Raw genomic sequence first — 27,632 nt, forward strand, 5'->3', positions numbered from 1 at the left:
TGGGACGAGTTCGATGGCGCCCTTCCTGAGCATCGCATTTACCTCCAGGAGAAGTTGAGGGACGTGAAGTTCTTTCCTGGCCACGGGGGGGGACGCGCGGACACCTTCTTTGAAACTCGAGCGCGTGGCCCCGGGCCAAGGCGTCCAGCACCCAATGGTCGGTGGAGATGGACTCCCACACGCTGACAAAGCTCGCCAGCCAGCCTCCCACCGGGGTGCCTCGGTGGGGGCCCGACCCCACGGCCAGTTCAATCCTGCTTCGATGAGGCTTTGCCGTCTTGACCTCCTTGGCGACGACGGCGGGGTCCGCCAGACTTGCCTCGTCCTCTGTAGGCCTCCTGAGACGACAAGCGGGCCGCTTGACGGTAGGTGGAGAAACCGCCGCCGGAACCTTTGGAGGCGCCCTTGCCTCCGCTGCTCCGAAAGGGCGCCCGTCGTTGTTGCAGAACTCCAAGGGCCCGGGCCGTCTCGGTGTCCGCTTTAATGGCCTGAAGGGAATCGTCCACCGTTTTCCCAAACAGGTTGTTCCCATCGAAGGGCATGTCCAGGACTCTGGTCTGGACGTCTTGACGGAAGTCTGCAGCCTTGAGCCATCCACGCCGCCTAAGGCAAACGCCGTTGCCCAACTGGCGGAACCCAGCGTCGGCGATGTCCGTCGCAACGGTAATGGCGTGGTCCGAAGCCACCTCACCTTCCTGCAGGATCTCCAGGGCCTCTGCCCTCTTGTCGTCCGGCAAGAAGTCCAGCAGGGGAGCCAGTTTGTACCAGAGCTCCCTGTCGTAGCGGGCCACGATAGCCAAGGCGTTGGCCGCTTTAATAGTCATCGCTGCAGACGAGATGACTCTGCGTCCCATAGCGTCCAATTTCTTTCCCTCGCCGTCCGGTGGGGAAGTCGATGTGGAGGCCGCACCCCCCCCCCCCCGCTTTCTTCCTGGCCGCCGCGGAGACGACGGAGTCCGGGGTAGGCTGCGCCCAGAGGCACAGGGGGGCCCGTGTCCGGACCCGGTACTTCTTCTCGTACCGGTCTCTTCTAGCTGGCGTCGTGGAAGGGTTCTTGAGGAGGGTGAGGCCCTCATCCCAAATGTCATCCAATAGAGACACTGCGAGGACCGTCTTCCTCTTGGCCTCGTTGGGCAGAGTTGGAAAAGCTCGGATGCCCTGGTGATCATGGAGTGGAACGATCCAATCTCGTCGGGCGGAGAAGCCCTGGTGGGAGGCGACGACGGTACATCCTCGTCGTATACCTCGTCGTCCGTACCCGTCGCTGCCGTGTCAGTCCCCGTATCATCCCCTCGGGTGGACGGGGAGGAGGGCTGGAAGGGGCGCGACGGCTGAAAAGGAGGTGGAGGGTGGATCCTTCTTTTCTTGGTAGGGGGAACACCAGAAGGTCCCGGTTCTGGGTCCCCCGACGGGAGAGGTTCCGTCGGCAACGGTAGTCTCGTCCTTATCTCTGAGCATAAGGACTGTATAGCCAACAAAATGGCCGCCGAGTTGTCTTGCGGCGCTGGCAGAGGGGAATCCGACGGGCGATCAGGGGCCCCGTCGGTACCCTCGACGATGTCGTCACCTGCGTCGGGATCCATCCCGACGGGCCGGTCTTCTTCCACGCCGAGGCCGTGGCTTAAGACCTCGACCAGCTCCTCCTCCGAGGTTGAGGCCGAATCTACGACGACGCCCTGCCCCCCCTTTTTCTTCCCCACGGGGGATTTCACGGGGGTCCTATCGATGGGCACAAAAGAGGACTCCCTCCGAGGTGGCAGGGAGACTCTGAGCCCCGAGGTCGCCACCACTGGTGTAGCCTCCACAGGCTGAGCCAGGGCCGCCGCGACAGTTTCGACAGAGGGCTTGGCCGGATGGATTAAGGCCTTCACCACCTTAGGTGCGATCACCGCCTTATCCTTGAGGGAGGGGGCACTGCCACGCTCCTCCTCTGCCTTAGAGCTCGACCGGGGCCTCTCCAGGAGCTTTGCCGGGTGCTCGGCCTTCCTCTTACCCGACCCAGAGCGTTGGCTCGTGGTTGATGGTGCCGGAGAGGGTGCGCCCTGCCTGGCGCCCGTAGAGCCCGACCGTTCGGCACTCCCGGTGCCAGCGGACTCGTGGTGCTTGGCCTTATGTTGGACCCCCGTCGCCGGGGCGTCCTCAAAGGTCTTAGAAGACCACTCGGATTTCTTACTCTTCTTCTCGCCGGACGGGCTCTTCCCTTCTAGCCAGTTGGCGAGACGTTGATGGCGGTCCTTCATGGTCCGCTCCGACATGTTGCCGCAAAACGCACAGTCCTTCTCCACGAGCGTCTTGTCCTCATGTAGGCAGTAAAGACAAAAAGAGTGTTCGTCCTCCTTGAAGACGTTCTGCAGCTGGCATCCAGGGCAGACCCTGAACAGCTTTCCGGGCGTCGAGCTTCCCTTCTCCTGGGCCATGACCGGGCCTGAGAAACTTCTGGAGTCCTCCAAAAGCGTAGCTCGACGAAATCTTCACCCTTGAGGGGCGCAGACGAAACCGACACGGGTCCCCGTTGATCGGATGGAGAGTCGGTGGAGCTTGAGGCTCTTTTGACCGAAAAAACGAAGTTTTTGAGAAAAAAGGTGAAAAAAATAGCACTAACGCTCGAGAGCAATAGCACGAGGATCCCAACACATGAACGTGTGGTAAAAATCTGAAGATGGCTGCCAGAGGCGGGGCTTAGGTAGAGGGCAGTCATTGGCTGTGGTCAGTATGACGCAGAGATCAGCGATTGGTTATTACTACGAAAGACCGATCAGAAACGAAACTGATACTGGTTTTTTCTTTACCGAGGATTCCCAGCCTGACGACGGGGAATATTCATGAGCATGTGAATCCATGCCAGACCCCATGCTGGAGAACCATGCCAGACCCCATGCTGGAGAACGTTACCATTAACTTTACTTAATCTACCACAGATCCAGTACACCGCATCTTCCATGGAGTACTGGAAAGGGTGAACTCGTATCCCTTTTTATTTGTAGCTCCTAGAGCATGGTTTCGCTCTTAACATTTAGACTTGGCTGGTGGCAGTCGTATCTACCATAACTTTTCTACGGCGATTATATTAGATAAACGTGGTACTGTTCATGGCTATTATATTAGCCTCGAACATAAACCCGCTTGACCAAGTTGTCTTTCTTTTGGCTCTGGTTGGGTTTATTCGCCATTTCTTTTTGTTAAAGTCCTTCTTGTGTTTTACTTTGCACAGCAGACCAGGTTCGCCTTCTTTGTTCACTGTCTTTTGGCAGGCTTCTGCTCAAGAAGCCCTCCTCAAGGCGCCTGGGTGTCTAGGTGGGATGGAAGTGAGGGAGGGGTCTAATCAGCCACTGCACAGGGTATCCTAGGAAACCCAAGTCGCACTTTGTCATGATTGGCCAGGGTAGTTGTCCGGGCTGGACAACCCCCCCTGCTGGGTGAATGACAGCCAGGCTGCGTGAATGGGGGTTTTTCGCATAAAAGGCAGGTCTCTTGGGCTAGAAGTCAAAGTCACCACTGGAACGACAAGGAACCGAAGAGAACGACGGCTGCTGCAACTATCCCGTCCCAGTGAAGCCCTGCGGCAGTCCTGAGCTATCTGTCCTTCAACGACTCAGAAGATCCAGTTCGGAGTCTTCTTCCCTTGAGCTTGGTGGGGATAACCAGCTTATCTTCAGCCAGAGGATCCTCTTCCATGGTCGAAATCGCTGCACACTGCTGTAGTGGTCCGGATAGCCACATAAAGAGCCTCTCCTGTTTTTAAGGAGCGCACCTTTTATTCTGTGTCGTTGCTGCCGGCCTCATCCCTGTGTGGTGCAGACCCCCTTCAGACGTCCTTCCTTCTCGACCAAGCTCCAGGAATCGTGGGTCTGCGGGAAACCAACAGGAACAACTGCCAGGGCCCCAGCTGCACCATTGGAGCAAGGTACTGTGTTCTGTTGAGGAAACTGGGTGAATCCCTTTTCTTCATTCAAGATTTGCCCTCGTCTTCCCTCCTTGTAACTTTTGCTTCCAAACACTACCAATATCGAAGTACTTTTGGCTGCGTTGAATCATGAACTGTCTAACCGTGTGATCTTCAGTAACTGGCCCTGGTGTCTTTCGACCACACTGCTTGGCCGACTCTGGATTCCTCCCTGGAATCCCTGTCGACGCAGTAGAATCTCGTGAAGGTGTGAGCCAACCTCCACGTAGCAGCCCTGCAGATGTCCAGCAGGAGAACACCAGAAAAGAATGCCATCGTAGCAGCAATCGCTCTGGTAGAAGGGGCTCTCGGACGGCCAGGCAACGGTTGGTTTGCTAACCGGTGACAATGGGTGATGCAGCTGGAGAGTCACCTGGAAATGGAAGCCTTGGACAGGGCCTTTCCATGGTTCACAGGGCCAAATTTCACAAAAAGCTGAGAAGTTTTCCGGAAACTCTCTGTGCGGGCCACAAAACTTCAGTGGTTGAGCCACATCCAGCGAGTGCAAGGCCCTTTCATCCGGCGATGAAGGTGTCAGAAAAACACTGGTAACATCAAGGTTTTGTTGAGGTGAAAGTCCGATGGAACCTTGGGCATGAAGGAGGGGTGTGTCCACAGCACCACCCTAGTCTCGTGGAATGTCAAATAAGGTGGCTTGCAGGACAGGGCCTGGATCTCACCTACTCTTCTTGCAGAGGTGATGGCCACGCAGAAAGCAGTTTTCCACGATAGACACTTTAGCGGAGCTGTATGCATAGGTTCGAATGGAGCCCCCATGTGCCTAGTGAGCACCACATCGAGTTCCCACACCAGAGCCTTCACTGGCAGGAACAAGCGGAACAGTCCCTTGACGAATTCCTTGACTAGACAGTGCCACCACAAGGCATGTTGTACTGGAGATCTGGTGTAGCAGGAGATAGCCGCCAGATGCACCATGATGAAGGCGTGTGCCAGCCCCGACTTAGCCAAAGATAGTAAATACAGAAGAACCCGAGGAGCTGTGACCCTCCGATGGTTGAACTTCTGCAACCGGCACTAGGTCGCAAACCGCTTCCATTTGTGTCTGTAGCACTTCATAGTCGACGAGGCCCTGGACTTGGCAAGTACCTCCCTGCAGTCCGCTGGAAGCTCGTAACCAACGAACTCTAATGCTGCAGGAGCCAAGCCTTCAGGTACAGCGATCCCGGTTCGTGGTGCAGAATTGCGACTCCTTCCCGGACGAGTAGATCCGCAACCACTGGCAACTTGACTGGCGGGCATGTCGACAAGCTGAGAAGGTCCGGGTACCAGATCTGCCTCGGCCATGCTGGTGCGACAAAGATCATCCTGCCCCGTTACTGTCTGAGTTGACTGATGACTCAGTAACAGAGGCAACGACAGGAACGTGTACAGAAACAGGCGGTCCCAAGGGAAGGAGAATGCGTCGCCCATGCCCACCGGATTGGGGTACCTGCTATCGAACCTCCGGCACTTGGTGCTTGTCGCCGTTGCAAACAGATCGATCTGACTGCCTTACATGAGGAATCGGCTGTCCACTTGATCCTGCCGAAGCTTCGGCAGGATCAAGTGGAACATCCCCTGGGCTACGGCCCAGTGCCACCAGTCCTGTGCCTCCTTGGAACGCTGGCGATCTGGTGACCCCGTTTCCGGATGTAAACCATTGTGGTGGTATTGTCCGAGAAGAACCTCACCACTTTGCCCTTGAGGTACTGCAGAAATGACCTAAGGGCCCAAAACACAGCCTTAGTTCCAGAACGTTGATATGTAGCGTCTTCTCTTCCAGCCACCACAGGCCTCTGGTGTGAAGATGTCCGGTGAGGGTTCCCCAGCCTCCAGAGAAGCGTCCATTGTGACCGTCTCCTGGTATGGGGGCTCTGAAAGTCTGTGCCTCTAGCGATGTTGGAACTCTTCCTAGAGTGCGATCCTGTCTTGGAAGGTTCTGGACACCAGGACCCAACGGGTGTCGAGGAACTCCTGAGTGGACGCCACCGTAGTCTGCAGAGCCAATTCAGGTAGATGCACAACATGCTGAGCAGCAACTAGATGGTCCGCACCATGGCGATCTTCAGTGCCAACTGCCGTTTAACCTTGCCCAAGATGGCCAATATCCTCTCCTCCAATGGAGAGGCTAGGAAAGCCACTGTGTGGAGCCTGGATCCCAGGAACAGAGCGTCCTGCGATGGAGTCAAGCAGGACTTTGCATAATTAACTGAGAACCCCAGGTTTGTCAGCAGCCGGACGTCCTCGCTGTGCAATCGACGGCAGTGTCCTTGGACTTGGCCCGAATGAGCCAGTCATCCAGAAAAGGGTACACGTGGATCCCCTGTAGTTTCAGATGGGGCGCCACCAGAGCCAGGTATTAGGTGAAGACTCTGGGCACCGACTTCAGTCTGAAAGGAAGTGCCTCTAACTGTTAATGCTTCCCCTGGACGACAAAGCGCAGGAACTTGCGATGCTTTACGTTTATGGGGACGTGGAGGTCCAACAGCAACAAAAAACTCCCTGCTCCAGTTGGCCAAGCACGTGTTGCAGAATGGCCATCGTGAACTTCTGGGACTTTATGTACTTGTTGAGTCGTCGTAGGTCAAGAATGGGCCTCCAGACTCCAGTCTTTTTTCTTGCGAGACAGAACCTTGAATAAACGAGTCGCAGAGGGACCAGCTCTATTGCCCCTTTTCTTACATTGGCCCAGACCTCCAGCAGCAGCTGAGGGATGTGTTGTTCCTGCAGGGCCACCGGTCGAATTTGCGGACACTTTCATTGAAATTCTACGGTGTGTCCGTGGGCTAAAGCGTCCGGCACCTATTTGTCAGTGGAGATGGGCTCCCACACACTGATTAAGTTTGCCATCCGGCCTCCCACCGGGGTTCATGGGTTGAGGCCCAATGTCACGGCCGGTTCAATTTTGCTTGGAGGTCGAGGCTCCGCCCTGCGGTCCTTGCCGGCCACCCCGAAAGCCTTGGAACAACCCCTGTTGGCTTCCTGGATCGTGGAACGGGAGTTGGCATTAAGAGGATGAGCCCCCGTCAAATACCTTCGAAAACCTGCCAGACCTCCCTCCTGAAGAACGAAAGGATGGCCGCAATTGCTGCAGAGTGCCCGGGCCTCAGTCTGTCTTGGTCTGGAAGGATTCATCAATGGCCTTCCCAAACAGTGTCTCCAAACGGCATGTCCAGAACCCTTGTCTGAACCTCCGGTCTAAAGTTGGTGACCTTGAGCCAGCCACGACAGTGAAGGCAAACTGTTTCCCATCTGGCGGAACCCAGTGTCCACGATGACCAGGGCCACGGATGGCATTGTACGACACCACCTCGCCTTACTGGAGGATGGCCAATGCCTCAACCCGCTTGTCATCGAGGAGAAACTCCAGGAGCAAGCCATCTTTTACTAAAACTCCCGGTCATATCTATCCACGATCGCCAAGACGTTGGCAGCCTCGACCGTCGTCACCGCTGAGTAGATGACCTTTCTACTCATGGAATCCAACTTCTTCCCCTTGTTGTTAGGCAGAAGGAACAAGTTACTTACCTATAACTGTTGTTCTCCAGCATGGGTCTGGCACGGATTCACATGCTCATGAATATTCCCCGTCAGGCTGGGAATCCTCGGTAAAGAAAAAACCAGTATCAGTTTCGTTTCTGATCTGTCTTTCGTAGTAGTAACCAATCACTGATCTCTGCGTCATACTTACCACAGCCAATGACTGCCCTCTACCTAAGCCCCGCCTCTTGGAAGCACGTGAAGTGGCAGTATGACCAAGTGAAGAGCCGCAGAGGGGTAGGCGGGAGGGTTCGCATGTGAATCCATGCCAGACCCATGCTGGAGAAGAACAAGTTACAGGTAAGTAACTTGTTCCTTCTCCAGCATGGGGTCTGGCATGGATTCACATGCTCATGAATAAAGAATACATAGCAGTACACACATGCACAACCACGGGAGGTGGCAAAGGCTCAACATTAAGCATTACATTAAACTCAACATTAAGCAAATCTTACCTCCTCACCAGGCTCACCTTAGGCGAACAGGTTGCGCAGCACTGCTTGGCTGACCCTGGACTCCTCCCTGGAATCCCGATCGACGCAGTAGAATTTCGTGAAGGTGTGCGTCGACCTCCACGTAGCAGCCCTGCAGATGTCCAGCAGGGGCACACCAGATAGGAACGCCGTGGTAGCTGCGATCGCTCTGGTGGAATGGGCTCTCGGACGGCCAGGCAGCGGTCGGTTTGCCAACCGATGACAGTACATGATACAGCCGGAGAGCCATCTGGAAATGGAAGCCTTCGAGAGAGCCTTCCCCTGATTGACAGGTCCAAAGTTCACAAAGAGTTGTGACGTCTTCCGAAAACACTTTGTGCGGTCCACGTAGAACTTCAGCGCTCTAGCCACATCCAGCGAGTGCAAAGTCCTCTCAGCCGGCGACAAAGGCGACGGGAAGAAAACAGGCAACACCAAGGGTTCGTTGAGGTGGAAGTCCGACGGCCCCTTGGGCATGAAGGAGGGGTGCGTCCTGAGCACTACCCTCGTGTCGTGAAAAGTCAAGTACGGGGCCTTGCAGGAAAGGGCCTGGATCTCTCCCACCCGTCGTGCGGAGGTGATGGCCACAAGAAACGCTGTTTTCCACGACAGGAACTTCAACGGGGCCGAGTGCAGAGGCTCGAACGGAGGTCCCATGAGCTTGGTCAGCACCACGTTGAGCTCCCACGCCGGGGCCGGAGCCTTCACCGGCGGGAACGATCTGAACAGTCCCTTCATGAACTCTTTTACCAGACGAGACCACAAGGACGTCCGCCCCGTGGTTCTGGTGTATCGGGAGATCGCAGCAAGATGAATCTTGATGGACGCGTGTGCCAGACCAGCTTTGGCCAGCGTCAGCAGGTACGGCAGTAGTTGGGGAGCCGTAATCCGTAGAGGGTTAATCTTCTGTGCGTGGCACCAGACAGAGAACCTCTTCCATTTGTGTCCGTAGCATTTAAGAGTCGAGGACGCCCTGGCCTTTGCAAGAACCTCTCTGCAATCGGCCGGTATGTCGTATCCTCCAAACTCTAGCGCTGCAGGAGCCAGGCCTGCAAGTTCAGCGACTTCGGGTCGTAGTGGAGGATGGCGCCTCCTTCCCTGTAGAGTAGATCCGCGTCCGCCGGCAGCTTGATCGGCGGGGACGCTGACAAGTCCAGCAAGTCCGGGAACCATATCTGCCTCGGCCACGCAGGTGCGACGAGGATCATCCTGCACCGTGACCTCTTGAGCTGGTTGACGAGCCGGATTAGCAGAGGCAAGGGAGGGAACGCGTAGAGGAACAGGCCCTCCCAGGGGAACGAGAAAGCATCGCCCATGCTCCTCGTCTGGGGAAACCTGCTGGCGAACCTCCGGCACTTGGTGTTCGTCGCCGTCGCAAACAGGTCGATCTGGGGTGTGCCCCACCGTCGGAAGAGGCGATCCACCAGATCCTGCCGTAGTTCCCACTCGTGGCACGAGCGCAGCTCCCTGCTGAGTGAGTCGGCGATGGTGTTTTTTATCCCTGCCAGATGAAACGGCACCAGAAAAATCCCTTGGGCGACGGCCCAATGCCACAGGTCCTGCGCCTCCTTGGACAGCGCTGGGGACCTGGTTCCGCCCTGTTTCCTGATGTAAAACATGGTGGTGGTGTTGTCGGTGAAGATCCTCACCACCTTGCCCTTGAGGGACGGAAGGAAGGACCTGAGGGCCCAAAACACTGCACGGAGCTCCAGGACGTTGATATGCAGGGACTTCTCCGTCGGGAGCCAGAGTCCCCTTGCGTGCAGATTTTCGGTGTGCGCTCCCCACCCTTCCAGGGAGGCATCCGTGGTCACAGTCTCCTGGTGGGCTGGGGTCTGGAAGTCCATGCCCGCCGTCAGATGCGCGCGGGTGCCCCACCACCGTATCGCTCGTCGGAAACTCTCGTCGAGCTTGATCATTTCCTCGAAGCTGCCCGTCGTCTGGATCCAGCGCGCATCCAGGAATTCTTGCAACGGGCGCATCCGGAGCCTGCACATGGGAATGAGGTAGATGCAGGAAGTCATCATCCCGAGGAGGGACTTGATGGACCTCACTTTGGCCGCGTCGGCCACCAACATCCGTTGCACCTTGCCCAAGATGGTCCTGGTCCTCTCCTCCGACGGGGAGGCCAGAAGGGACACTGTGTCGAGCCTCGCTCCCAGAAACAGTGCGACTTGGGCGGGCACCAGGTGGGATTTGGCGTAATTCACGGAGAATCCCAGGTCCGTGAGGAGTTGGACGGTCCTTGCCGTGTGGACCACGGCGAGCTCCCTCGTCTTGGCGCGGATGAGCCAGTCGTCCAGGTAGGGGAAGACGTGAATCCCCTCGCGGCGCAGCTGCGCCGCCACCGGTGCGAGGCACTTGGTGAATACCCTGGGTGCCGACCGTAGTCCGAAGGGAAGGGCTTTGAACTGGTAATGACGCCCCTGGACCACGAACCTGAGGAATTTTCAGTGCCCCTTTAGGATGGGAATGTGGAAGTAGGCATCCTCCAAATCCAACGACGATAGGAAGTCTCCTTCCTCCAGCTGCCCCAGGACGTGCTGGAGGGTGACCATCCGGAACTTCTGCGCCTTGATGAACTTGTTCAGACGTCGCAGGTCTAGGATGGGGCGCCATCCTCCCGTCTTCTTCTTCACGAGGAAGTATCTCGAGTAGACTCCGGAGCCCCGAAGCCTCTTTGGGACGAGCTCGATGGCGCCCTTTCTGAGCATCGCCTTTACCTCCAGGAGAAGTTGAGGGACGTGAAGTTCTTTCCTGGCCACGGGGGGGACGCGCGGGCACCTTCTTTGAAACTCGAGCGCGTGGCCCCGGGCCAGGGCGTCCAGCACCCAACGGTCGGTGGAGATGGACTCCCACACGCTGACGAAGCCCGCCAGCCGGCCTCCCACCGGGGTGCTTCGGTGGGGGCCCGACCCCACGGCCGGTTCAATCCTGCTTGGACGCGGCCTTGCCGCCTTGACCTCCTTGGCGACGACGGCGGGGTCCGCTAGACTTGCCTCGTCCTCTGTAGGCCTCTTGCGACGACGAGCGGGCCGCTTGACGGTAGGAAGCGAAACCGCCGCCGGAACCTTTGGAGGCGCCCTTGCCTCCGCCGCTCCGAAAGGGCGTCCGTCTTTGCTGCAGAACTCCAAGGGCCCGGGCCGTCTCAGTATCCGCCTTGATGGCCTGAAGGGAATCGTCCACTGTCTTCCCAAACAGGTTGTTCCCGTCGAAGGGCATGTCCAGGACTCTGGTCTGGACGTCCTGCCGAAAGTCCGTAGCTTTGAGCCATCCACGACGTCGAAGGCAAACGCCGTTGCCCAGCTGGCGGAACCCAGTGTCGGCGATGTCCGTTGCCACGGTGATGGCGTGGTCCGACGCCACCTCACCTTCCTGCAGGATCTCAAGGGCCTCCGCCCTCTTGTCGTCCGGCAGAAAATCCAGCAGGGGAGCTATCTTGTACCAGAGCTCCCTGTCGTAGCGGGCCACGATAGCCAAGGCGTTGGCCGCTTTAATCGTCGTCGCTGCCGACGAGATGACTCTACGTCCCATAGCATCCAATTTCTTTCCCTCGCCGTCCGGCGGGGAAGTCGATGTGGAGGCCGCATCCCCCCCGCTTTCTTCCTGGCTGCCGCGGAGACGACGGATTCTGGGGTAGGCTGCGCCCGGAGTCATAGGGGGGCCGTGTCCGGGACCCGGTACTTTTTCTCGTACCGGTCTTGCGGCGCTGGCAGAAGGGAATCCGACGGGCGAGCAGGGGCCCCGTCGGTATCCTCGACGATGTCGTCGTCGTCACCTGCGTCGGGGTCCATTCCGACGGGCTGGCCTTCTTCCACGCCTAGGCCGTGGCTTAAGACCTCGATCAGCTCCTCTTCTAAGGTTGAAGCCGAATCTACGACGACGCACTGCCCCCCCTTTCTCTTCCCCTCGGGGGATTTCACGGGGGTCCTATCGATGGGCACAAAAGAGGACTCCCTCCGAGGTGGCAGGGAGACTGAGCCCCGAGGTCGCCACCACTGGTGTAGCCTGCACAGGCTGAGCCAGGGCCGCCGCGACAGTTTCGATAGAGGGCTTGGCCGGATGGATTAAGGCCTTCACCACCTTAGGTGCGCTCACCGCCTTATCCTTGAGGGGGGGGGGATACCGCCTCGCTCCCCCTCCGATGGGGCCTTCGAGCTCGACCGGGGCCTCTCCAGGAGCTTCGCCGGGTGCTCGGCCTTCCTCTTACCCGACCCAGAGCGTTGGCTCGTGGTTGATGGTGCCGGGGAGGGTGCGCCCTGCCTGGCGCCCGTAGAGCCCGACCGTTCGGCGCTCCCGGTGCCAGCGGACTCGCCGTGCTTGGCCTTATGTTGGGCCCCCGTCGCCGGGGCGCCCTCAAAGGTCTTAGAAGACCACTCGGATTTTTTCTTCTTCTCGCCAGACGGGCTCTTACCCTCCAGCCAGTTGGCGAGATGTTGATGGCGGTCCTTCATGGTCCGTTCCGACATGTTGCCGCAAAACGCACAGTCCTTCTCCACGTGCGTCTTGTCCTCATGAAGGCAGTAAAGGCAGAAAGAGTGTTCGTCCTCCTTGAAGACGTTCTGCAGCTGGCATCCAGGGCAGACCCTGAACAGCTTTCCGGGCGTCGAGCTTCCCTTCTCCTGGGCCATCTCCGAGACCGGGCCTGAGAAGCTTCTGGAGTCCACCGAAGTGTAGCTCGACGAAATCTTCACCCTTGAGGGGCACAGATGAATCCGACACGGGTCCCCGTTGATCGGATGTAGGATCGGTGGAGCTTGAGGCTCTTTTGACCGAAAGAATCGAAGTTTTTTTGTGAAAAAGCGCGAAAAAAAAAGCACTAACGCTCGAGAGCAATAGCACGAGGATCCCAACACATGAACGTGCGGTAAAAATCTGAAGATGGCTGCCAGAGGCGGTGCTTAGGTAGAGGGCAGTCATTGGCTGTGGTCAGTATGACGCAGAGACCAGTGATTGGTTATTACTACGAAAGTCAAATCAGAAACGAAACCGATACTGGTTTTTTCTTTACCGAGGATTCCCAGCCTGACGACGGGAAATATTCATGAGCATGTGAATCCATGCCAGACCCCATGCTGGAGAAATGCCATATCATATCATCTTTCCTAGCATGGCCTGTACCTCCATGAGCTGAGGAATGTGCTGCCCCTGTCGTGCCACTGCAGGGATCGGTGGACACCTGTGCTGCAACTTCAGGGTATGACCATGGGCAAGAGTGGCCAGCACCCATCTGTCTGTGGTGATCTTTTCCCACTCGCTGATGAATCCAGTCAGCCGGCCTACCTACGGGGAGCACAGGTGGGGGCCCGACGTCCTGGCCCGTTCAGGCCTACTTTGGCACTGGCATCCTGCCTAGCGGGCGACGGTGGCGCTGGCCTCCTCCAATGTAGGCTTCCTGGGTCATGGACCTGGAAGACTGACAGTACAAGGAAAACCCTTTCGATTACCTGCTCGACTTCCCTCTGGAGGACCGAAAGGCAGATCGGCGTTGCTGGAGCATGCCCAGGGAACGGGCTGTCTTTATCCGCCATGATGGCCTCCAGGGACTTGACGGCCTTCCCATTAAGGTTTTCTCCATCGAACAGCCGGTCCAGTACCCTCGCCTGGACCTCCTGGCGGATTTTTGTGCCTTCAGCCAGCCTTGACGACAAAGGCAGACACGGCTCCCCATAAGCCGGAACCCTGTGTCGGCAATGACCAGCGCCACCATGATAACATCAACAAGCATCATCCCCCGATCGCCTCCATCCTCCTGTCTGGGAAGCATGGGGTGGGTGGGGGAGGGCACACTCCAGAATAGGTCCCAGCTTGTACCACAGGCTCCCTGTCGTACCTGGCTAGGATCGCCAGTGCATTGGCACTGATGTGGACGCTGCGGTGTAAATAACCTGCCTTCCCATGGCATCCATCTTCTTCCCCTGGCTGTCCGGAGGGACAAAGGCCATGTTTGCTAACCGTTTCCTGGTAGCCACCGAAACCACCAAGTCTGGCGATGGTTGCGCCCTTAGGCACTTGGGTTAAGATTCAGGCACCCGGTATTTCTTCTCCAGCCGATTCCGTTTGGCCGGAGCTGTGCAAGGGTTCTACAAGAGGGCCAGGCCCTCCTCCCATGGTCTTTGTCTTGGCTTCGTAAAGGAAACCCTCCTTCTTGGTGTCTTTGGGTGTAAGCTGTAAAGGTTGGTGGCTTTTGCAGCCATGTAATGGAAAAATCCTACCTCGTCCGGCGACGACTCCCTCGGCTGCTGTGACTATCGTCGTTCCGGAGGGGAGGGCAGAGAGAGGGCGCCCCTCGCAGATGTGGAGGCTGAAAAGGGGACATCGGATGACTCTTCCTCTTTGCTGGAGGCTGATTAGTGGCCATATGAACCAGGACCTGTGACAGACTTCTATATCTCCGACACCAAAGTGTGGAGACTTGCCAGGATGTCCAGAGATGCATCTCTCGGCTGAGCTGATGTGATCAGAACACTAGGCCCCGCGCAGTCGTCGCTGTCCTCCACATCCTCGTGGACCGCGTGTTAGGACTCCAGGTCCTCGTCGTCAGTGGATTAAACTTTAATGGCCTGGGTCACGGCCAAGGTTTGGACTGGGGTCTCCTTGCTCCCCACACCCCCCCCCTTCCACCCTGAGAGGTCAGAGCAGGGCTCAGACGGCATCCGCTTCTGCGGCGTGCAAGCAGACTTCGCAGTTACTCGCCTTGGAGGTAGGGACACCTTCTGCGCTTTGGGGGCTAGCGTTACGGGCTAAGCAGAGCAGCCGCCACCAGCTAGATAGTCGAAGACTTCTCCTGCATTGATTGGGCCTTCTTGGGCAGATCGTCCGTTTTCTCCTCCGACCATGGCTTCTCGGGCCTCTCCTTCAGCTTAGTCGGGTTGAGTGAGTTCCTCTTGGTGCTCGATCGCTGGCTGGCAGATGGTGATGCCAAATGTGCCCTGCCCATCGCGGGACCCACTTGTGCAGTGACCCCGGTGAAACTGGACAGTGCTTGGCCTTATCTCGGGCCCCCACGGTTGAAGCACCCTCAAAGCGTCTCATCCACGGGGGCCTAAGATAATTTCCCTACATCACCTGGCCTGCAAGGATGTCCCCGACAACATCGAGGGATAGAGTCTGCTCCATCTCCCATCTACCAGAAGCAGACCCCGAAACACCATTAAGGAACAAGTTACTTACCTGTAACTGTTCTCACGCATGGGTCTGGCATGGATTCACATGCTCATGAATATTCCCCGTCATCAGGCTGGGAATCCTCGGTAAAGGAAAAATCATTTTCGTTTCTGAACTGTCTTGCTCCTAAAAACCAATCACTGGTCTCTGGGTCATACTGCCCCCAGCCAATGACTGCCCTCTACCTAAGCCCCTCTGGCAGCCATCCTCAGATTTGGTAGCACGTAAAGTGGCAGTAGGACCAAGTGAAGAGCCGCAGAGGGGTAGGTAGGAGGGTTTGCATGTGAATCCATGCCAGACCCATGCTGGAGAATAGTTATAGGTAAGTAACTTGTTCCTTCTCCAGCATGAGGTCTGGCATGGATTAACATGCTCATGAATACAAGAATACATAGAAGTACACACATGCACAACCACGGGAGGTGGCAAAGCTCAACATTAAGCATTTTATCAACTCAACATTAAGCATCTCTTACCTCCTCACCAGGCCCACCTTCAGGCGAACAGGTTGCGCAGCACTGCCTAGCCGGCTCTGGACTCCTCCCTGGAATCCCGGTCGACGCAGTAGAAGCTTGTGAAGGTGTGCGCCGACTTCCACGTAGCAGCTCTGCAGATGTCCAGCAGGGGCACACCAGATAGGAACGCCGTGGTAGCAGCGATCGCTCTGGTCGAATGGGCTCTCGGACGGCCAGGCATCAGTCGGTTTGCCAACCGGTGACGATGCATGATGCAGGCGGAGAGCCATCTGGAAATTGAAGCCTTCGAGAGGGCCTTCCCTTGGTTCACAGGTCCAAAGTTCACAAACAGCTGTGATGTCTTCTGAAAACTTTGTGCGTTCCACGCAGAACTTCAGCGCTCTAGCTACATCCAACAAGTGCACAGTCCTCTCGGCCGACAGCACCTTGGGCATGAAGGAGGGGTGCGTCCTCGGCACCACCCTCGTCTCGTGGAAAGTCAGGTTTGGAGGCTTGCAGGAGAGGGCCTGGATCCCTCCCATTGGTCGTGCAGAGGTGATGGCCACAAGAAACGCTGTTTTCCACGACAGGAACTTCAACAGTGCCGAATGCAGAGGCTCGAATGACGGCCCCACGAGCCTGGTCAGCACCACGTTGAGCTCCCACGCCGGGGCTGGAGCCTTCACCAGCGGGACCAATCGGAACAGTCCCTTCATGAACTCCTTCACCAGGCAATGGGACCACAGGGATGAGCGCCCCGGAGTTCTGGTATAGCAGGATCTAGCCGCCAGATGGATCTTGATGGAGGGATGGGCCAGCGATAATAAGTACGGCAGCACTGGAGGGGCTTCTGTGCCCGGCACCAGACAAAGCCTCTTCCATTTGTGTCCATAGCACGAGAGTTGAGGACGTCCTGGCCTTTGCAAGCACCTCCTTGCAGTCTGCCGGGATATCGTACCCTCCAAACTCTAGTGCTGCAGGAGCCAGGCCTGCAAGTTCAGAGACCCCGGGTTGTGATGGAGGATGGCGCCTCCTTCTGCACCGGACTGCTTGAGTTGGTTGATGAGTCGCAGCAGCAACGGCGGGAACGCATACAGGAACAGGCCGTCCCATGGGAATGAGAAGACATCGCCCATGCTCCCCGGCTGGGGAAACCTGCTGGCGAACCTCCTGCACTTGGTGTTCGTCACCATCGCGAATAGGTCAATCTGGGGATTGCCCCTTCGTTGGAATAGCAGATCCACTTGATCCTGCCGCAGTTCCCACTCGTGGCACGAGCACAGCTCCCTGCTGAGCGAGTCGGTGATGGTGTTCTTTATTCCTGCCAGGTGGAAGGGTACCAGAAACATCCCCTGGGCGACGGCCCAGTGCCACAGATCCTGGGCCTTCTTGGCTAGGGCTGGGGATCCGGTGCCCCCCCTGCTTCCGGATGTTGAACATCGTGGTGCTGTCGGTGAAGATCCTCACCACCTCGCCCTTGAGGGACGGAAGGAACGACCTGAGGGCCCAGAACACCGCTCGGAGCTACAGGACGTTGATATTTAGTGACTTCTACTCCTGGAGCCAAAGGCCTATTGCGTCGAGATCTCCGGTGTGTGCTCCCCATCCCTCCAGGGAGGCATCCGTCGTCACCGTCTCCTGATGTGCCGGGGTCTGGAAGTCCGTATGCACCGCCAGAGGCACACGGGTGCCCCACCACCGGATCACTTGGCGGAAGGTCTCGTTGAGCGAGATACTGTCTTCGAAGCTGCCCGCCGCTTGCATCCAACGGGCGTCGAAGAACTCTTGCAGTGGACGCATCCGCAGCCTGCACAGGCGCACTACGTAGATGCAGGAGGACATCATGCCGAGAAGGGACTTGATGGACCACACCCTGGCCACGTCCATGGTCAACAGCCGCATCACCTTGCCCAGGATGGCCTTCGTCCTTCCCTTCGACGGAGAGGCCGATCGCGCCACTGTGTCCAGCTTTGCTCCCCTAAACAGTGCGACATACGACGGAACCAAGTGGGATTTCAAAAAGTTGAGGGACAATCCCAGATTCGCGAGCAGTTGGATGGTCTTCGCTGTGTGCCCGACGGCGAGTTCTCTTGTCTTTGCTCGGATGAGCCAATCGTCCAGGTAGGGGTAGACGTGGATCCCCGGCAGGCGCAGCTGCGCCGCCACTGGTGCTAGGCTCTTGGTGAATACCCTGGGCGCCGTCTCCAATCCTAAAGGAAGGGCCTTGAACTGGTAGTGCCGCCCTTGGACTACGAATCTGAGAAACTTTTGATGTCCTTTTAGAATGGGGATGTGGAAGTAGGCATCCTCAAAGTCCAGCGACGATAGGAAGTCACCTTCCTCCAGCTGCCCCAGCACGTGCTGCTGGCTGACCATCCCGAACTTCTGGGCCTTTATGTACTTTTAAAACGACAAAGGTCCAGGATGGGTCCCCAACCGCCGGTCTTCTTTCTTACGAAGAAGTATCGCGAGTACGCCCCGGAGCCTCTTTGGGACTAGCTTGATGGCTCCTTTCTTCAGCATTGCCCTTACTTCCAGCAGCAGTGGAGGGACGTGGTTTTCCTTCGTGGCCATGGGTGGAATGCGGAGGCACTTTTTTAGAAACTCGAGTGCGTCTGCGGGCCAGGGCATCTAGCACCCATCAGTCGGTGGAGATGGACTCCCACACACTAACTAAATTTGCCAGCCGGCCTCCCACCGGGGTGCTCAGGTGGGGGCCCGACTCCCAACACTTGAACATGCAATAAAAATCTGAGGAATGCTGCCAGAGGAGGGGCTTAGGTAGAGGGCAGTCATTGGCTGGGGGCAGTATGACCCAGAGACCAGTGACTGGTTATTAGGAGAAAGACAGTTCAGAAACGAAACTCAAACTGATTTTTTCTTTACAGAGGATCCCCAGCCTGATGACGGGGAATATTCATGAGCATGTGAATCCATGCCAGACCCAATGCTGGAGAAGAGTCACCACCCGAAACTTTGGACACGATTTGTTCAGACGGCGGAGGTCCAGAATGGGCCTCCAGCCGCCGGTCTTTTTGACAAGGAAGTAATGAAATTACACTCGAGCCCCGGAGCCTCTTTGGGACAAGCTCTGTCGCACCCTTTTTTAGCATGTCCTGTACCTCCAGCAGAAGCGGAGGGACGTGGTTTTCCTGTTTGGCCACTGGTGGTATATGGTGACACTTCTGTTGGAACCCTACGGTGTGTCCTTGAGCAAGAGCGTCCAGCACTCAACTGTCGGTGGAGATGGTCTTCCACACGCTGACAAATTTCGCCATGCCAGTCTCCCATCGGCTGCACAGGTGGGGGCCCGACTCTACACCGGTTCAGTCCTGTTTTGACGTCAAAGCACCACCTTGGGGGCCTTGGCAATGACAACGTCCACCTTCAGATTGGGCATGGCCCCTGTAGGTCTCCTGGGCTGACGAGCGGGAGGGTTGACGGAAGAACCTTGGGATTTTCCTCCTGAAGTCCAAAAAGACGGCCGTCATTGCTGGAGCGTGCCTAAGGTACTAGCCGCCAACAAAGAGCCCTAAGATTTCTTCTTGGCCGCCGCTGAAACCAGAGAGTCTGGAGACGGCTGGGACTGTAAGCACTTAGGCGCAGAGTCCGGCACCCTGTATTTCTTCTCATAACGGTCATTCTTTGCCGGGGCCGAGGAAGGGTTCTTCATGAGGGACAATCCCTCGTCCCAAATGTCATCCAAGAACGGGATCGAAAGTACGGTCTTCCTCTTCGCCTCGCAGCGCTGGTAAAGGAAACCCTTTTCTTCTCCAGGACTAGCTGAAACAGCTCCGAGGACCTTGAGATCATGGTGTCGAACGAGCCCATCTCGTCAGGTTGTGAAGATCTGGGCGAGGGATGTGAAGTGGGGAAAGGAGGAGGGGGGGGAACTCTCCGCTTCTTGGATGAAGGCTCCTCCAATGGACCCGGTGCTGCGGGTGGGGCCACTGACGCAAGAGGCATCCTCGTCCGGATCTGAGCATACGGTATGCAGAGCAGTGAGAATGTTGACCGAGATACCCCCAAGGTGGTTGCTGAGTTGGCTGCAGCGATGGAGGAGAGGGCGTTTGCGGCTTAGGATGGTCCTCCAAGCCCTCAACGCCCTATTGCTCCTCGTCTGTCTCCTAGTCGTCACCAAGCATTGTCCTCGTTGGGATCCGTCCCATAGGGCCTGCCCTAGATGAATCGCTCCTCCTGGAAGGTCTGGAGGTTGATAAGCGCTCCTCCTCTGAGGAGATATCCGTGCCCTGGAGGGCTACCGGGCACCCCCCCCCTCTGCGACCAATGGAGACTTTCAGTGAAATGATAGGCATCTTGTACGGTGTCTTTTCGATGGGCTGAAAAGAGGACCCTCTCCTGGCACGCAGGGATACTGTTGCCTTTGTGGTTGTGCCCTGTGGATCCGCCTCGGCGGCCTTCCTGATAGACGCCACCACTCCCTCGATCGAAGGTTGGGCCTTCGTTAGATGTACCTGGGTCTTCACGGCCTTGGTTGAACCTGAGGCCTTCACCTTAGGGGGAGGGTCTGAGCCCCAATCCCCCAACCCAAGGCCTTCTCCGTAGGGCCTGTCTGGGTCTTCTCCAAGAGCTTGCCCCGATGCTCAGACTTCCTCTTTGAAGATCCTGCACGTTGGCTCGTAGTCGAAGGCACTGGAGGTGCTGTACTCGCCCTGGCTGCCACGGAGCCTGTCGCAACGGCGCTCCCAGTGGCAGTGGATTCGTGGTGCTTAACCTTGTGTTGGGCCCCCGCGGGAGGTGGCGCCCTCAAAGGTCTTAGAAGACCACTCAACTTTCTTCTTCTGGGCAGGGGAGGCATGATGCCGGGACTCACCCAGAGCAGGTGCCTTGGCCTGCAGCCAGTCATTGAGACTCCACCGATCGCTCAGCGTGCGGGGTGCCATCTCCTGACAAGATGCACAGTCATTCTACACGCGTGTCGGGTCCGAGTGCAGGCAGTAAAGGCACAGGGAATGTCCATCGTCATAAAAAAACATTCCAAGGTTGCAGCTGGGGAAAACCTTGGAGAGGCGCAGAGTCCTTCTCATCCACCATGTCCACGTGGCATAGGCCTTAAAGAAGCTTCTGGAATCCTCCATGAAGAAACGTGATGAAACTTTCCCTTGAAGGGGGCTGAATAATTTGAAAACAGGTCCCTGTTAATCGGAAGGTGGATCGATGGAGCTTGAGACTCAATTGACCGAAAAAAATAGAGCAAAACACTTCGAAAAATCACAAAACGCAGTAACAGCTCAAGAGCTCTAGCACGAGGACTCCGAACACTTGAACGTGCCGTAAAAATCTGAAGATGGCTGCCAGAGGAGGGGCTTAGTTAGAGGGCAGTCATTGACTGGGGGGTGGGAGGGGGTGGATCCTTTTCCCCAGGATACTAAGTAACTAACCCCGCCCCCCCCTCCCCGGGACCCTTGCTGACACACTTTTTCACGGACAGCTCACTGAGAGAAAACAGACGAACAGAGCCGTATACCGGACATGTCCCAACACAATGGTCTGGCAGAGACAGGCAAGTATTGATCATTACACACACACCGGACTTCCATCACACTTCCCAACACGGATAAACGGCGGAGCATGAAAACACACTTTAAGCAAGACAAAGCACATAAGGAAGCAGCAGGTCCAAGATGGCAGTTTAATACGAGGATAAAAACAGCAAGACCAGAGAGGGTTGCAAGGAGGGACATGCCCTCGACCTTTACAGAAAATGACCGTTACTTTTGTGAGCCTTCGAGAATAAGAAACATAAGACCTGGGATTAAAGCTGAAGAAACCTGCATTGTGTGTCGGAGGTACCCGGGGATCTCCCACGTCGATAGCCAAGGCAAGGAGAAGCGTTTGCTGCTGTGGTACTGTCCTTGGCTCCTACGACAAAGCAGTGCCATTAAAGTCACCACAGCCAATGAGTCGGGGAAACTGATACCAGACCAGTCTGTGCTAGAACCAAGGTTGCAAGTGGGAACATTGTATGAAGAACTCTGAAGAGAACAGAGTGAAGCGTATGTGACGAGGGAAGCAAATATAATTAAAACAGCAGATGAGTGACAACTTTTGAAGCCGAGACAGATACCAGTGCCACGTGGATCCTCATTCGAAGGTCGGCGTTAGGCATCCAACTGAGAGGTGGCAAATGTAAAAGTAATTGTGAAATCGAGGTGGTCCTGCAACAGGTCAAGCTAACTGAAATTGGTCCAAACCAGGCTGAGGGAGACGAATTGTGTAAGAGGAAGGATCGGAGCCCAGCTGAGGGGGATCTGGGGTGAACCATGAGAAATCCCAGAAAGAATATTTTCTGAACAGTGAAATGGGGATCTGAGCCCGGAAAAGGGGGATCCAGGGTGAAGAGTGAATCACCCCAATTGAGTACTTGTAAGAGCAAAATGACTGTTTGTTTTGGTACATCAGACCCTCTGGATCAAGAGACTTTGAGACGTAAAGAGACTTGGGCGCAGAAGGCCAGACGCTAGAACTGTATCCTCATCCTGAAGAAGCCAGAGATTGTGCTATACTCTAGTGAACTGCCTTGCCCCATGCTGACAGCGTGGGCAAGGGAGGACAACGGCCAGGTCCTCCCAATATATCATTTTGTGAACATTTCTTTCTTTTCCATAAACACTACCCCAACACTATTTGAATTTAGAGGCAAGGATTAGCAATTTTATTTGTATAGGCTCGGTTACTTTGACGAGACTCCACTAGGACAGATTATTTGATGGTCATAGCTTGCTCCCATCTGTAGATAAAGGATTAGATAGGCTACACTAATGTGCGGTAAATAATCTGAAGATAGACAGGGGAGGGGCTAATGGAAGTGTTCTTACTGCTCACAGCCAATATGACTCAAAAAGGACTACGAACGAGCAATAAAAGTGACTGAAATGTTCTGTTTAGTGTAAACTGCTCTATGTTACCGAGGATTCCCAGCCTGACGGGGAATAATCACAGCATGTGAATCTATGAAAGATCCAATGCTGGAGAATCACTCTCTGCTCAGCCATTCCTACACAGTGGGACAGGGAGGGGAGTTCAGACTCACTACTTCCTCGGACAATTTCTTCTTGCACCTAGGGGGCACTTTAACGGTAACAACTCCCCTCCAACAAGTGGCCTTAATTTCCCTGTGACCTCAGTTTGCCTCTGCTCCATGTGTCAGCCAACATTCGAGTGCTCACCGAGTCAAGAGGGCAAACTGGTCACTATGGAAATGTTGGAAGGTTGGGGCTTTTCGCTCTATACGGTCAGACTCCTTCACAAAGATGGACTGTCAAGTCCACCCCAACCTTACCAAGGAGGATCAATGTTACGGATGTCAATGTCATTCTAAGATGTACCGCGTTGAAGGCACTCGGGAGGCTCACACCTGTGAAAAGTACTGCTATTCTGGTGCTCTTAGCGTCGCAATGCTCAGAGATGAGCTAGTTTCCAGTTTTGACACTCCCCAGCCTTGCTAGTCCTTGTGAATTCTGTCCTCAGTACCCTTTATATATTTTGTCCTTCTGGGTTTCCCATTTTTTCTGGACCTGCTCTTTCACTTCTCTATCTGGATTCCTGGCTTCCATCATCTCCTTACCTGGGTCCTTGCTTCCGTATCTGGATTTCTGGCTTCGCCCCACATCCTACATCCCAGGAGGTACTGCCCTCCCCCCCTTACAGGTTTTATTTTCTCCCTCTGCAGTAATCGCGGAACCAGTTAGCCTTCTCGTTGTACCTCGTCCTCCTTTACCTCTCGGCTGCATTCGTCACAAGTAGACCACTGCATCCTCCTTTCCCTCCTTGCTGACACGATGTTATTCTCTGGCCCTGTCCGGTATTGGTTTCCCCTCCTACCCCTCAGGCAGACACTAGGCTTTTCAAATTAACTTGTGTTTTAACCGACTCCAGGTCTCCTGCAGAGTCTCCCAAGGCTAGATCCTCTCAATCCTTTACAAGGAGCCTTTGGGCCCTCTTCTCCAAGATACCAATAAAGCCATCCACCAATACACGGACAATACATTCATCCATGCTATTACCTAGCCATCATACCGCTGTGGATGTCGACTGCCTACCTTAAACACAAAGACTGTATTTGTCCCGATTGGAAAATGCCAGCTAAAAAAAATAACCTGTCCAACAATAGCTCAATTATATATGCCTAGGAGGATTTCATCGCCAACTCAGACAAAGTAAAATCCTTAAGTGGCCTGTCCTTCCTGAAACACATAGCTAAAAAGTTACCAATAGCCTGGCGGAGAATATCTACACTCTGAAAAATCAAACCCTTCATCCTGCTGCTGGATTTCTGTACCATAGTGCAGGTCCTTGTGGTCTTGCACATCGATGGGTGAAATGCTCTTCTGACAGTGCTCTCAGTTGCTCACTTGGCACCTCTAAAAGCAGTCCACCACCCTGCAGCAAGTCTTATCACAGGAGTATGGAACTCGATCCCGGTGTCGGCTCGGCATGCCCCCATAATTGGAGAATTTCACAAATCTCTGAAAACAGGTTACTGCTTAAAGATGGCAGCGCAAACACTGGCTACCCACACTCTGAACAGCGCTCCGTTTGAGCTAGGTCCGCCCGCATTTGCAACAATAAAATTTACTTTGCTACAGCACTTCGAACCTTACATCAGGTAGGTGGGTGGGGTAATGGCAACACAGTTCCTTTAAGCACCCCAAACCGCTACAACAAGAGAGCAGAGGACTAATGTTCTAATCAGTCAGGATCCTTATCCAGTTCACCATTTAAATGTTGCTGCCACAGCTAGACCCTTGTACACATGCAAGTGCCATCCACCCTCATCCGTCTCCCCATCTGACTGTTACAGCTTATCCACTTGCCCGATCTGCCCGGATTTGCAACTCTTCAGTGCTCCCACCGAATACCACCCATAATTAATCTCTGGAGAAGTAAACAGGCAAACCTTTCCATGCATTGAACTAGCTTCTCGGCTGGCCCCTAAAGATGGATGCAAGTTGCCACATGAGCAAAGTGGACAGAACTGGGCCCAGTGTGTGTTGGGGGAAGAGACATCTTTGTTTTATAGGAACTTCGTTACAGTCCAACACCAGAATCCTGCATCTCTGCTGGCTCTATGAAGACTCTCCACAAATACTCCAGATGTGGCAAAGTCCATCTCTAATGTCCTTCTGATGACCGAGCACCGATGCGTTCATCTTGCCAGAGAGTCAAACAATGACCTCTGGCAAAGTGGGACATGCAAAGTCAACTCTGTAAAACATGACATTCTAGATAATTACTAAAACACGAAGAGGAGGCTCATTTTAAAGAGTTGTGAAAAGGCTAGGAGGAATGCAATAAAGAACAGCTATTTGCATGGATAATTTCATTAAAAAAAATGAATGTGTTTTCACTTACAGAGGGTGGTTCTTTCCCCAGTAGACCCCAATGCCAGCATGAGCACCGGATCTGCCATTGCTGGCACAGCAGCCATCTGTGTACACAACTAAACATTTTCAAAGCAGAAGAACAAAACCTTATTAGACACTACAAATACATGTTGGAATAATTAAGTGGGTGTTTGACCAATATGTGGATACTAAAACATCTGCATATTTAGTACAATTATCTTTCGACACACCACTTCAGTTAAATTTGTGGAAACTCCAGTAACATTGGGGGCTAACCAGTATAGGTTTCTTTAACATTTTAAATGTAATCATGCAGCCTTATGCGCATACAAGCATGGCTGACACTATCTCCTCTCATGCACCCCTACAAAATTCAGTTACATGTTAATGACAGCTGTCATTTCTGTACTCCGTCATAAGCGTTCACAAACCTAGTGCACCTTTTCCTTATAGGACTGCAGCAATTGCCTGAACAGAAAAAGTAAACAAAACCAATATGTCTGCAGGATAAAAAAAGAATACTTCATAAGCAGAAACAGATTCTCCATTGTGCACAACCTCATCCAATCAACAGGAGATTACTTTTGGAGAGCAAGGCATTAGTGTGCAAACAACCAAACTATGACAGACGAGATGAATGCAATGGCAAAATTTTGCATGAATTATAATACAAGTTATGGATCCATACTCCAAATATAGTAACATCAAACGGAAGGGCAATTCCCTGTAATTATTGTTCTCCAGCATGGGTCTGGCATGGATTCACATGCTCATGAATATTCCCAGTCAGGCCAGGAATCCTCAAAATACAGTTACACTTTCACTTACAAACTGTCTTTCTCCTTTAAACCAATCACTGAGCTCTGGGTCATACTGCCCTCAGCCAATTAATGCCCCCTCTGGCAGCCATCTTCAGATTTGGTAAGCATGTAAAATGGCAGTATGACCAAGAAGAGACGCAGAGGCGACGGCGTGAGGGTTCGCATGTAAATCCATGCCAGAATCATGCTGGAGAAGACCTGCATTACTCAAGGTAATCGCATTTCTGATTGTTTCTGCTTAGATTTACATGCTGTGCATATTGTCTGACATCTATTGGAAATCACTGGGGATTGCATCTTTCTTTTGAAGATTGAAAGGGGACGTCAACATGGGCGTGACCAACAATATCCGTGAAGTGTAGTGTACCCAAAATCCCTGTGTTGAGGTCCCTCTGGTTGTGTTTTTTCTGCCGCGAGGGAGCCTTTTAGTCAGCGTGAGAAGGTGTATAGGTCCATGTTCCTTCTACTCCACGAGGGGAGGAAACAATCATCGGAAGACATGCATTACTTACCGTAATAGCATTTCTGATTGTATCTGCTTAGATTCACATGCTGTGCATATAGTCCGACATCCAGTGGTAACCACGGAGTATTGCATCTCGTCTTTCGGGGACCGAAAGGGGACGTCGGCATAGGTGTGTCTGTAACACTATCCCCATCGTGACGTGTAGTGCACCCAAAATCGCTCACGCGCTGAGGTCCCTCCGATTGTATTTTTTCTGCCATGAGGGAGCCCAAGGCTATAGTGAGCACATAAAGAGAGAAAGTAGTAAGACATCTATGTTCCTTCCAGCCCGAGTAGTGAGGAAGGGAGGGCGCATGTGAATCTAAGCAGATACAATCATCAGAAGGACAAGTTACTCTCTTACCTGGTAACGTTCTTTTGATGGGATGGTCCGACGACGTATTCCATATCTGACAGTAATCACCACAGCTGTGCTGCTTTGGAAAATCTTTCGGCGTCTGTGTCCTGCGTCGATACGCCGCCCTCGAGGACCTCAGATGGCCGACGTCACTGGATGTTATAAGTAGGACGCACAACGCCACTAGCCTGTGTTGTAGTTTTTTCCCAGAACGTGTGGCACCAGTCTTCTGCCAGTCTGACCACACAGCCATGCGGAAACGTATGCTGCAATCGCATAAGAAATTCTGTAGCGGGGAAGACAGGGAGCGATATGGAATACGTCGGACCATCCCATCGAAAGAACGTTACCAGGTAAGAGTGTAACTTGTTCTTCGAGGGGATTGGGTCCTCCGACGTATTCCATATCTATGACAGACTCCCAAAGCAGTACCAATGCAAGGAGGTGGGAAAAGAATTTAGAATACAGAAATTTAGAATGCCCAATCAAATTGCTGAGCAAAGGACCGCTTTGCCAAAGGCCAGATCCTGCCCACGGATGGAATCGAGGGAGTAGTGACGTACAAAAGTATGGACCGAAGCCCAGGTGGCTGTATCACAGATGTTACGAATAGGAACACCCCTCTGTAGGGCAGTAGAGGCAGCCATACCCCTGGTAGAATGGGCCCAAGCCGACCGACTGGTCCTTACCCGCCAAGCGGTAACATTCAGAAATTGCCAGAATAATCCAGCTTGTCCCAAACGCATTCCAGCGTAACCAATGAAGAGTTGATCGTCCACTCTGACCCGGGACATGTGTGAAATATAAAAGCTTAAAGCTCTCCTAGGATCCAGCCTATGGAGCCTCTCCTCTTCCTTACCAGGATGCGTAGGAGGATCAAATGCTGGAAGAATAACCTTCTGGCCTAAATTAAATTCCGACACCACCTTCAGAAGAAAGGACGGACGAACTCTAAGGACAACCCGTCCTTGTGAAACACAGTGAAGAGTGGCTTAACTGAAA

The 27,632-nt window shown here is 54.5% G+C and overlaps 1 protein-coding gene across 1 annotated transcript in view; it reads right to left on the minus strand.

Moving 5' to 3' along the window:
- The window catches only part of LOC138453320 (ribonuclease H1-like), a 607,996-nt gene that overhangs the window by 188,027 nt on the left and 392,337 nt on the right, over positions 1-27,632 (minus strand). The window contains exon 5 of the mRNA XM_069606028.1: positions 24,954-25,041. Coding sequence (XP_069462129.1) covers positions 24,954-25,041 — 88 coding nt within the window. The remainder of the gene's footprint in view (positions 1-24,953; positions 25,042-27,632) is intronic.

The sequence above is a fragment of the Ambystoma mexicanum genome, chromosome 4p (genome assembly GCF_040938575.1).
Source record: "Ambystoma mexicanum isolate Mex_15411 chromosome 4p, UKY_AmexF1_1, whole genome shotgun sequence".
Lineage (NCBI taxonomy): Eukaryota > Metazoa > Chordata > Amphibia > Caudata > Ambystomatidae > Ambystoma > Ambystoma mexicanum.